Source organism: Crocodylus porosus, unplaced genomic scaffold, assembly GCF_001723895.1.
Source record: "Crocodylus porosus isolate Cpor-Errol unplaced genomic scaffold, CroPor_comp1, whole genome shotgun sequence".
Classification (NCBI taxonomy): domain Eukaryota; kingdom Metazoa; phylum Chordata; order Crocodylia; family Crocodylidae; genus Crocodylus; species Crocodylus porosus.
Genome location: NW_017728950.1, coordinates 72,948,522 through 72,960,909, shown reverse-complemented (window position 1 = coordinate 72,960,909; position 12,388 = coordinate 72,948,522). Strand labels below are relative to the sequence as shown.

Here is a 12,388-nt window from a genome sequence, read left to right as displayed (position 1 = left end):
TGAAAAAGGACAAATCTCAAGGAAGACAAGAATTGCTGGATGTCATCCACAGGGAGGTACATGGCTACATCTGCCTTGCCCTCCTTGCCAGCAGTTGTCACCCTGAATATGTTAGCTACAGGTTAACACAGTGTGTCCAGGCTGATGTAGTAGCATCTCCAAACTCAGTAGCATTTCTGTGCCAGGGAGATGAGCAGCAGCTAATGGGAACAGATCATCATGGCCACCTGGCATGACAAGCAGTGGTGGATGAACTTTCACTTGCCCAGGGGTACGTTCATGATGATCTGCACCAAACATGCCCCTTCCCTCTGGTGGCAAACCACTGGGGTGAGAAGCACATTGCCATCATAATATGGAAGCTCACTCCCCTGGACTGCCTCTGGTCTGTGCCAGACTATGTCATAGTTGGCAAGTCAGCAGTGCTCAAAACTGTGGGGTAGAGGTATGACTGGTAACCAGTGGGTGATGTCCCTCAGATCACGTGTCTTGCCGACCCACAGGAGACAGTGAATGGTTTTGCGAGCCTGGGGTTCCTCAACTAAGTTGGAGCTTTTGGTGGTGCAGATATCACCATCCTTTCCCCCACACACTGTGGATCAACCACAAAGCCTTTTTCTCAGTTGTGCTGCAGGCAGAAATAGACCATTGTAGCTATCTTGTACATGTAAATGCTGGCTGGCAGGGCAGGGTGCACGATGCCAGGATATTTAGAAACTGTTCTCCCAGAATTGATGGAGCAGCACAAGTTCACCCCAGATCTTCTCAGCAACAAAGTGAAGGGAGTGACAGTACCCCTGCAGTTGCATGCGAATCCTGCCTACCCTCTACAGTCACGGACTGCCTGGGTGTCTTCAAGGAACTGTTTAAATACTGGCTCAGCAATGCTGGATGAACCTGGAGAGTATATTTGGGCACCAAAGTCTGGCTGGAGGGGCCTGAGGACCTGCCTACACATCTGTGAGTCCAAAGGGGAGCCCCTGCCTGAGCTCCTGCCAGTTGAAGCAAAGCAGCCACTGGTACTCAGGCTCTTTTCCTGCCAATTGTCCCAAAGGGTGCATGTGCATGTGTGAGATTCACTGGCTGACTATTTTGCCAGACTCCAGGATGAAGATTGGTGCAGTGGCATGTAGAGGCCCCTTTCACATGGCTCATAATTAAACATTGGTAACCAAGCTTCAGCTTGATTTTAAGAGGGGCCAAGATTTGGGCAAAAAAGGTGCACTGGGGGACTGACTGGGTGGCTTGTCCCAAGACAGTGCTTTAAGACAGCCATTCATGTTGTCCTGGAAGAAACCTACTGCTTCATATCCCAAATGGGTTTTTGGGTTTGTCCCTGGGACATTGGAAGCGACAGAGACTGCATTCTGCCTTGGGAGAAAAGAGTTTCTTTTCTAGTCTTTTTGCAATGTCTAGTGATAACTAAAACTAAAATTGACTCTTTTCTTCAGTGCAGTGGTTCTCAACCTTTTCAGGGTCAAGCCATACCGCCACTACTTTTTTTTGTTGAATGCAGGCTAGTTCCCCCTGGCTGAGAACCACTGTTGGTGCTGCCTCAGCTTACCTGAGTGCTTCTCAGCTGGACTCTGCTGCAAGTATGGTGCTGTGCAACTGGGACAAAACTGCCCTGTTCTGCAAATCCAACTCAGGAAGGGCTATGCCACGTTTGCAGGCTTCTCATGCTCTGATCAACCTAAAACAGGGCAGGAGCTGCCTCATTCTGCACAGCTCTTTCTGGTCTAGTGCCCCAAATGCTCCTTCTAAACAGCCAGGACAGTTTCACTTGTGCCTGTTTCCAGGAGAAGCATTTTGGGGTGGGGGGGTTTGACTAGAAACAGCTACACGGTAAGCAGCTTTACTGCCTGCTTTGGGTTGATTAGAGTGTCCTAATGCACTGGAAGTGCATGGGACAGTTTTACCTAGCCACTGCCCTCACAGCTTCCATGAAGGGGCATCTCATCTCTCCAGGATGCTATGCACCCCAGTTGAGAACCACTGCTTTAGCTGCTGAAACAGTGAGAGAGCCCTCGAAATACTGTAAAATTTGAGTAATAACTCCTGAGTTTTTTCCATGGCTAGAAACCCAGCTGCTTTCCTAAATGCCTCCATTTTAATCTTTCATTTTGGTCACCCTGAGTCTTTTGTGCAGTCCTGTCCTATCTAATCATAATATCCTCTTTGATTCCACAGCAAAGAGTGCTACAAAATATGGCGAGTCACTTCTTTTTATCTGAACAGAGCATTTAGATTTCCTAGTCTTGATGTTAATCATTTTCTTTCTTGCCCTGAATTAATCTCAAAGAGGAAACTGCACGTATGCACACCATGAGATAGGGAGACCTAAGGAAGGGTAGTGTGATACCCAAAAGCTTAAATACTGACCACGCACAGTTTGTTCAACAAAAAATACCATCCACCAGAACTCTTGCATCTTGAAATAGGATGATGGGGTCAAGTGCTACCGAACTTGATGGGCATTCCCATGATGCTCACTGACATTCAGCTGTTGGATGCAGTCAACTTCCTATAGAATAGGTAGTAGCCAGAGCTTTCCCTTGAGGCTACCATCCTGTGCTCCAGAGCCTCAGCTTTCATTAAAAATATTTACAACAACTTTCATAGTTGCAAAGGTAAACTTCCAAAGGAGGCTTGGCTGAACTTTTCTTTTTTTTCAAAATTGCTCTCTGACCATTTTCAGAAATGAGATTGTAGAAGAATTTTTTTTTTTAATTTTGATAAAGTTTTTTTTAATTTTGTTGGAAAAGGTTTATTCATGTTTCGCCTGCTGAAGCCACACTTGCCACATCCAACCAGTACCACTCAAACTGAGTACGAAATAATGTCGTAGCACCTCACAGGAAACATGAGCTGTGAGAACCGCTGATGATGACTGAATTAAGTCTCAGATGATCCCAAACCGAAACACAGCAAGGGAGAGAAGAGCAATTTTAAACAGCATTTTTTGAGCAGCTTGTAAAACATTTGGACTCGGGGATCATTTTTCTGCTCCCACTCTGGGAATCTCCATTTTTGTTATTAGCTGCATACTGTGAAAGCCTGCAGGGGTGGAGGAAGAAGGAACTGGGGTAGTGCCTCTACCCTCATGTTGCAGGAGTACAGGATTTACCTTGATCAAATTCTTTCATTCTTTCAAAACTCCCTCTAAGAAACCGTCTGAGGTCTAGGAGCTAAGACATGCAAGCTAGAAACCAAGCTCTCCCTGAGTTTCAGCACCACTGTTACCTACAGCTGCCTGCGAGTGCAGAGGACCTCATCTTGGGCTGGGAGTTCACCCTGGGTTAGATCACAACGCACACATAGACTGGAGCCTTCTAGCATAATAGTGGCTTCATTTTAAAGGCAGGCGCGGTTCTTTGAGTAGATGCGATATCTTTTATTAGACCGACTGAGTAGTTGGAAAAAAGTTCCTGCTGCTCGCCACCTCCCCTCACGGCCGACACCACCGCGGCCGCCCGCGGGCCGGCCCCGCCAGCCTCCAGGGTCACGCGGCGTTCATGAGGGAGTCTCTGCTCTTCGGAGGCTCCCGGGAGTGAGAGACGGCGAAGGTGTGGCATGATGCCGGTGAGCTTGTAAATGGGGAGGAATCAGACAGACAACAGGTAAAGCGGGGGGGACAGCAGGGGACAGAAGAGCCGAGGGTGAGCACGGGGGGCACTGCAGGGGAGCTCTCCGGACGGGGATGTGATGCTGCGCTCCCCTCCCCCCAGCCCTTTCTCTTTGCTCCCTTGCCGCGCTTCGGCTTGGGAGCGCCCGGCACCTCCTTGAGCGGTCTCCCTCCTAGGGGAGGTGCAAGAGGGCAGGTCCCAGGAAAGGATTCCTCCCCGCAAGCCCCCACCCCCGATGCATCCCCAGTGCCTCCCCCCTCCCCACGGCCCCTCTGTGACGGCCCCTGCGGTCAGAGGAGCCGCTGAGCCCCGGCCGCGGCCGCCGCAGGGCACCGGCATCGCAGGCTGCTTCCAGCGGCTCGGCTAATGCGGGGGGGATTGCTCCTGCTTCGCCCTCGGATGGGCCAGTTTGCTTGATGCCTGCTACTTTCTCTCTCCGGGGACGGACCTGCCTTCCGCTTTCTCCCAGGAGCTGTCCCGACCGCAGCAGCTTGCTTTCAAGAGAAGCTCTTGGAAAGCCATCGCGTCCGTGTTGCTTTCCCAGGGGCTTCCCCCTGCGATCCCTGCAGGCAGGTTGTCCTTGGGGTTGGGAAGGATATTCCTCCAGATGCTTTTACTTCTCAAGGCACCCAGAAGGGGGTGATGCAGTTGTGGTAGCTGAGAAACTCTGCAGAGCTGCCTACTGACTTTGCAGACCCTGCAGAAGTAAATCTAGCCTCTCCCGCCTGATTAGGGCCAAATGCAGTGACTGGCCTGGCCAGGGAGAGGTTTGGATGTGCTTTCCAAAACACTGAGCTCCTTACAGCAATAGGGAGACATTTGTCTTATTTTCCCAGCAATCTGAAGGAGCTATGAAGGAAGTGTGTTACTCTGCAGATGCACTTGAGCTGTTGAAAAGGCTCTGAATGAACAAGCTTATTGTCATGTGAAAATGACTGTGTTTCATTTATTCTGGCAAACGCTTCCACTTTTGGACTAAAACTTCTGTCTTTTAACACCATTAAAGAAACAGCATAAAACCAAGCTAGCTTAGAAAGCTGCAACATCGCCTCCAACAATAAGGACATTATTTGATTTTTCCTTGCCTGCTTAAGGTTGGGCTCCCTGCTAAAATTGTGGTGATTTTATGAAATGTGGATAGCAGTAGATTAGGAACTGAGTAGAGAACAGAAACTTATTCCACACAGGTCATGAGAAATGTTCAGGCTGTTCAACTAGGGGTGAGTGGACCAGGCATCATTTCACAGACATGTCCGATAGTGGTGCCTTTAGAAAATTCTGTTCATTTCTGCACACTTTAACATGAGAAAGATGTGGATAAATGTATGAAGTAGTAGCAAAAATAATGAAAGGCCAGCAGAAAATAACATATCAAGGCAGCTTAAAAGTCTTGGTAAATCTAGGCAAAATGATTCTCTACAAGTACCTGACAGGTGCAAGCCATAAGAAGGGAAATAAATTGCTAAGGATTCATAGATTCATAGGTTGTTAGGGGCTGGAAGGGACCTTGCAGATCATCAGGTCTACTTCCCCTGCACTAGGCAGGAAAAGACAACTGGATAGGAAAGGAATAGCTAGAAAAATGGGTTCAGATTACGGAAAGAAGTATCTGGAATTTTAAATTTCTTGACTCTGGACTCACCTCCCAGAAAAAGTGGGTTGATATCCCATCTCTAAAAATGTTTAAAACTATGCTGGACAAAAACATAGAGATCTAAAATTGAAAACTGGTTTGACTGGCAAAAAGAAATGGACCATTTCTAACTTTGATGGGTCTGTTCAGTCCATAATAATGTTGAGTCATCCAGCATCTGATTTTTGGCATTTGATTATTCCTCTTCACATTCGTCTAATTTCCTCCCACCCATCTATCTCTTTCTCTAGCCCCTTAAATGCTAATGCTCAAACTAAAGTTATTTTCTTCTTTTTCCAGAGCAGAATCAAATGAATCAAACTGAAAATGATAAGCCACATAGTGGCCATGAGGAAAAGAAACAGTTATTCCTTCCCAATTGGAAAGTGAGTATTTTTGCAGCATAAAAGTGATCTGTTATATTGTTGACTTTTGTTTATCCTTAACCTTTTTTGCCAGAATTGGCTAAGTGCTTCTACAGCACCTAATTATTGTCTATTGAAAAGCTGTAATTTATAAAAATGCTATGAAAATAGAGCGACCTATGTTGCTCTTTTATAGAACGTGTTCTTCAAGATCTGCACCATGTTTACACTCTTCTTCTGATTCACAAAAGTACATTTGAACTTGAAAAAAGTTTTGTAGTAGAAAAGATCTAGAATCAGAACTCAGAAGTCACCATTTCAAGCTCAGTATTTGGGGGCATATGTAAGATATTTGAGTTATTTCCCTTTATACTGAGGAAATCAATTCTGGCAAGTGTATAGTGTAAGTTGGCAGATGTTGACTTTTGAACAGCCATCAATGTAGTGGTGTATTTGGCCTTTATTTATAAGATGTTGTTTGCCTATTATAATATACATTACAATGTTACTTTTAACCATTATTGTACTTCAATAATCATTCATTAACACACCCAATACACTGCAGAAAAGAAACTTGCAAATACATTTAATTAATAAAGGGGAAATTTTTCAAAAGCATATTTGGAAAGTGAGGTACTTGACTTTCAGTGAAAGCTAAAAATATTTGTGCCTCAGAACAGCCTCTTCTTCTTAATGGCCATCAGTCTTAATGAAACCTGAGTGGAAAGCAACATTCTCTCACAGTGCTTGCCAAAAGAAAGTGTACTGAACCAAAAAGTCATTCACACAAACCAAGAAGTCATTCTTTCCAGTCACGTTCCCAGCTGAATCATTCTACCCGCAATGCTTTCAGAAAAATGCAGCCTCACTAATGCTGCTTTGTAATCAAATCCAATCCAAAAGTATGTATGTAAGGTTTTCATGTAAGGTATGTAAAGTTCTCAACATTTCTCCTGAGTTGTGTACTGTGTACAATGGCATGCACTGTAAAATATTCAGAGCCTGCACACAAAATATATGTGATGGTATATATGTAATGCTGAGAAAGCAGTGTGTTCTTCTTAGCATTTAATGGCTTTTTAAGAGAGTGTCTTAACAACAACCTGCACCCCTAGTAGTCATCTACAAGTGCTTAGTTTTATACCAGAGGCATAACTGGCTAGTACTCTGCCCTGGGCAGTGGCAGCACGTGGTGCAGAGGCACCATCCTGAGGCTTGCTGCTGTTGTAGGTGTAGAGGGGAGGAGGGTGCAACATGTGTGTCTAGTGAACAAAAAAAATGCTGATTTTCAGTGGCAAAATAAGAGGTGACATTTCCCAGTTCCACCCCCACCTCTTGCGTTCCCGCTGCTGCAGGGAAGGTGCAGAGTGCAGGTAGGAGGTATGAGAGATAGAAAAGTGAGGCAGCTCCATTCCAGCATCCCCAGTCACCTGCCAGTTCCACCCCCCCCACTCCTCTTGCACTCCGGCTGCTGCTGGACCTGCTGCAGGGAGGGTGCAGAGTGCAGGAGGGAGGCATGGGGGACAGGGAGGTAGGGCACTCCCCCAGCTTCATTCCAGCTCCCCCTCCTTAGGCAGTGCCTGGGGCTCATGCCCCACTCATGCAGTCATTGTTACACTACTGCCATTGTAGTTCCAGGTTAGTTAGATTTGAAAACCAACTTTGAGCCATTTCTTAGTTAGGTCATCAAGGGGAAAAATTACAGAAGGTTTATATTTAGCAGGCAGTGAGAGCTGTAATCTGTTATAACCTCTAGAAAACCTAAACTTTGGAACTTCCTGCAACGAGAAAAAGTGTATCTTTATATAATACCACAAAGGTATCCTAAAGAGAATATCACTATTATCCTGGATGGGCTGTAAGTACTGCATATTATAATATATATGGTAATTTCACTGCTGCCTTCTTCACCTCTTGGCAATTGTTGCTTCTCATCATACTTTTAGACTGTAAAATCTTTGACATGGGGATTATCTTCTTGTTCTATGTATCTGTTGATGCTTAGCACCATAGGACTCCTAATCATGACATCTAGGTTTTACCCATATTAAAAGAAAAAACCTTTTAAGTAATTGTCAGAGTTCTTTTTCAGGTCTGGGCCACTGAAAATTAGAAACGTATTTTATATTTTTTGTAGGTACCAGAATTGCTGTCATGTCTTGCAAATGTTAAGAATGGAGAGTCAACACACCAGTTGCTTTTGAAGGGAACACATGCCTCTCTCTTCCATACAGTGCGTTTTGCCATAAAATCTAATAACTGGGAGACTGAAGCAAAAAACAAACAACATTTGCTAGCTCATGAGTTATGCAGTGAGTCACAAGAACATGTAGCAAAGGAAGGTGCCGATTCACTCACAACAGCAGTGAGAACTGCAAACAAATTTCTGTCTGCCTGTTTAAAGTGGCTGTCTAAATCAAAAACAAAGCATTCTACTGCTAGAGGACACAGAAAACCTAAACGCAGCAGACAGTTGCCAGAGCATATGATTCCTTATGTGCTTTTAATCAGAAATTGTCTTCCCTTGTCTACTTCTTCAATCAAATCCAAATGTTCCAAAGAAGAAATATTATGCAGGATACAGTACTTTACATTGGGCCTCTGGAAAAAGGAAAAGCCCAAGCCTTTATCTAAAGTTTCTCCCATTTTTGAGTTGCAACAAACTGAAGGTGAGCAATCTGTACTTAAGCTTATTTATGAATGGCATAAAATAGTACAAGGGAGCAATAGCATGGAATTAAGGGAAAAAATAGGCTGAGTATCCAGTGACTCCTGACTGTGGGACCTCCAGCATTATCCTAAGAAGTTATTTTAAAATGATGGGAGTCATTGTGACTTAAGACATAGGAAAACAGACCACCGAAGGCATTATTCCATAAAGAAAAAACCTGCACTGGTGGGCAGATGTGCTCACCAATCTACTATGTTTATCTCCATCATTTATTCTGCTATAAAAACACGTAATTTCAAAGTAGACAAAATCAGAGCAGGCACATGGAGTTACTGTATTTTTCATGGTCTCAGGCCCTTGGCATTTAATGGCAAAATGTGATCTGTTCCCTGATCCCAACAATCACCCCTCCTGCATCGGCAAGTTGAGAGTTGGGTGCCTGGTGAATTGGTGCAGTTCCAGGGCTGGGACCAAGCACCGGATGATTGTCAGGCTCAGCCCTGGGACCACACCGGAGCCAGCTGGAGACTCGTGTAGTCCCAAGGCTGGAATTTACAATCAGCTGATTGTCAGTCTAACCCTGGGATCACACTGGAGTCTCCAACTGGATCCTAGAGCCCCAAGCACAGGGGTGTCAGAAAAACCTCAGGCACAGCCTTACTGCACATATGTTTTTTCAAGGTGCCAGTGCATGGGGCCCCAAGACCCAGGAGAGGTTTGCCAGTCCCAGAGTCCGCATGCACTGGGGATGTGAGAAAACCACATGTGCAGCCGGGTTGCACACACAATTTTTAAAGGTTCTGGTGCACAGGGACTCCAGGATCAGAGAATCGGTCCCCATCCTAGGCTCCCAGTGGCTGGGATGTGTCAAGTGCCTTACTCTGAAGCTCCTTGGGAGCTGCAGGGCAGGGCAGACAACCTACCAAGTCATGGGCAACCCAGAGGCTCTCAGTGACTTGGCATCTTGAAACCAGCAAGGTGCAGCTCTATGCGAGGCTGCACTACAGGGCTGTCCTCCTAGCAACACAGGGGAGCTGCCAACCAAGCCCCATCATGCAGCAGGCATCCAGGCAATATGGAAACCATTAAGGCAATATGAAAACCAGTCACAAAAATATTACACATATTTTGTGGCTGGTTTCCTGTTTTGGTATGCCATTAGTTGCCTGGATGTGTGGCCAGCCAGGTAACTATTTTAGACAAGATTAACTGGTTAATCACATTTTAAGTGTAATGTTTGCCCGTGGCTTCAGCATCTAGTTAAGTTAGGCTGTCATTCAGAACTGGGATGATTAATTCTTTCCAGCCCTATGTTGCTCACACTCAGCTCAGTGGAAATCTTGTAATTCATTCCAGTGGGAGTTGGATCTACCCTTCAGTCTCATTGAAACAAGGTCATAGACTGTGAAATCAATGGGCCTTGAAGTGAAATGGTATCAACTATCTTGTTTTTTTCTGTCTCACTGCACTGACCTATAACAGATCTTTTCTGACTATTGAAGCTGACCTGCATATGCTGCGACCTTCCTGAGACAGACTCCATCATAGCATCATATCACCTCTCCTACTTAAATACTAGAATGGAGAGTCCATGCCAACTCAGCAATTAGCCTCTCTTTTTTTTCTCCTAATTTGTTTTCCCTGAAACTAATTGCATTTATAATGACATATGCTAGGCACACTCTGGCTCCATAGAATTTTTGCATCTTATTTTCCTAGCACGCCAGGCTGACAATACTAAACTGGGCTCTTTACCTTCGAAACACTTCAAGTGGTCATGGGTGCATCCCAGATGTGGAAGGCTGGGGCACAGTCCCACAATGGTCACCTACTGGGAGTCTGGAGTCAAGGGGTTAGGGCAGAGGGAGCAGGCAGGAAGAAGACAGAGAATGGAGGCAGGGAAAATATTCAGGCAGGGATAAGGCAGAGAGAGATCCAAGGATCATGGAACAAGCCAGAAATCAGGAGCACTGAGGCTAGACAGAGAAGACTCTGTCTTGATGCAAGCTCACAGAGCTCTAATGGGAGTTGGCTGAGGGCACATAGGCAGCAGGCAGTCAATCCCATCCAGGTTATCAGGCCCAGCTGGAGCTTGTCTGGGCATCAAGCAGACAGACTCCTGACACAGGTGAAAGGCTGCAAAGTACATATCTAAATCATCTTTAAGGTTTCCTGAGCTTCAAGCAGTCTGATGTTTGCCCTGTCCTATGGAGCAATTCAGAGAAAAAATGGAAAGGCATGCCTGATGTTGTGCAAGCTGCTATCCCCAAAAAGGAGCTGTTTCAACAGCCAAAGATTCCTGGCTCATCCAGTGTCTTATGCTCCCTGGGGATTCCTCTACATAAGAGATTTTCTAGGTGTCTGGTTAACCTGGTTCTAGATGCTTGCTGCTTTGCACTACCCAACAAATCCTCCACAGGGTCTACACCCAGGAGATCCCAGCTGGTTGATGAAGCTGTTGTTAAAGTTGTAGTGGAACAAGGCAGCCTTTGGATTTGACCTTTAATGAACAGAACAGATATTGGCAATGCAAATTTTCCATGCTGTTCTATGAATATGCTTTAACTATGGGACAAAGGGGCCACCTAGAAGGGTGTGAAACAGCACAGTTATTGCATATTGATGTCTAGGGTTTGCCTGTTGCTGATATTAGCAATAAGTGTATGTACTCTTGAACTCTGAAGATTGTTCTTGTTGCTGTTGAAGAGAATCCCCCCCACAATAGTTTTAACAAAAGGATGAAGCCTACCTGACCCAAATTTTCCCTTTTAGCATACCAAATATAGGTACCTAAATTTATATTTAGGCACCTAAATTAATAACCTAAATTATAGCACTGCTGAACATCCAGACATCCTTACAGTGTTACAGCTCTTTCTTGTTCATTTTCCTAAAAAGTGCCATTACATATGATGTTAACATCATAAAAAACTTGTTGCTGCTTTCAGAAACACAACATATCAAATTCCTCAATCTGAAAGATCTGCAGTGGAAACTGTATAAAGGCATTGTGAAGAGGAAGCAGAAAGTGACAGCTTCACAGAGAAAAGCAAAGTACAGACCTTTTAGGATATTCGAGGAAAAAACAACAAAGGCCGAATACATCATCCCTTTGATTTCTAAGGACTAAACAGTTGCTTCCTTTCTTCAAGGAGTTTGTGTTGCAGGTCCTGTTTGTGTGAAGTAAAGCCTGAATTTAAATGAATGGAGAATTACTACAGTTCGTAGAAAATGCCAATATCTTTGTAGAAATAATAATAATAATCCTAGTAGCTTGTAGGAATTCATTGTGGAGCCAGGTTCCTATTGTGCCAGGCACTGTGTAATCATAGAAGAAGAAAAAAAGACGACACTCCAGGCCTCAAAGAGTTCACAAAACTAGGCAAAACCAGTGAATGTAGGCTGATATAGGGAAGCACAAGGAAAGAATGAGAGAGTATTTGCAAAAGAGTAATTTATTTTTATGTTGAATGAGTGAATGAGTTCAATGAGTTATGTTTTATGGTGAATGAGTTCCTACTGCACAACTTCTGAGTTAAAATCATGATGAGCCTCGTAGTGCTGTTAGTTTCACCAGTTTTACACCCATGCAAATACTCCTAATTTAATATTAGACCCAAAATATACAAAATAATTTGTTCCTGTCAGTGTCAATAGACAATATGGTTGAATGTTTCCTCCCAATATGACCACTGCAGGTAACATGGGATGAGATGTGAATGAGGAAAGAAGATGTTTAAATTTTTACACCAATAATTATATATTAATTGGATTGATCCTAGGGAATAATCCAGGCACAGCTAAGCAGCAACACTCATTCCCCAAAACTGTTCTTCCATCTCCCCTGCATGATGCAGCTTTTCAGATATTGCTGATGTATAAAAATTCATTGTGTGAATATGATCACATATATTTTGGATGTTTGTTTTAATAATAATAATACCAATGAACTGAAAAAGACACAAGTGCTCTGTTACCAATTTTAATATTCAATCCCAAATGTCTTACAAAGTTAACAGGTCAATGTACAGATTATAAATACTATTGAGTTCACTCACTACAGCATCTCAGAATGAAATATTGGGGCTGTTTA

The 12,388-nt window shown here is 44.3% G+C and overlaps 1 protein-coding gene across 1 annotated transcript; it reads left to right on the top strand.

The window, feature by feature from the left end:
* The first annotated feature begins 5,417 nt into the window (after positions 1–5,417).
* On the top strand, positions 5,418–11,632 carry LOC109323533. The gene is made up of 3 exons (XM_019555163.1): positions 5,418–5,645; positions 7,762–8,293; positions 11,244–11,632. The coding sequence occupies exons 1-3, from the start codon at positions 5,571–5,573 to the stop codon at positions 11,423–11,425; spliced, it is 789 nt and encodes a 262-aa protein (XP_019410708.1). The 5' UTR covers positions 5,418–5,570; the 3' UTR covers positions 11,426–11,632.
* The last annotated feature ends 756 nt before the right edge of the window (positions 11,633–12,388 follow it).

Bases quoted from the DNA above. Each gene is read 5' to 3' on its own strand.
- LOC109323533 (XM_019555163.1), top strand. From the start codon at position 5,571: ATGAATCAAACTGAAAATGATAAGCCACATAGTGGCCATGAGGAAAAG. The intron at 5,646-7,761 runs GTGAGTATTTTT...TATTTTTTGTAG, and splicing joins TATTCCTTCCCAATTGGAAA to GTACCAGAATTGCTGTCATG. The intron at 8,294-11,243 runs GTGAGCAATCTG...TGCTGCTTTCAG, and splicing joins TGAGTTGCAACAAACTGAAG to AAACACAACATATCAAATTC.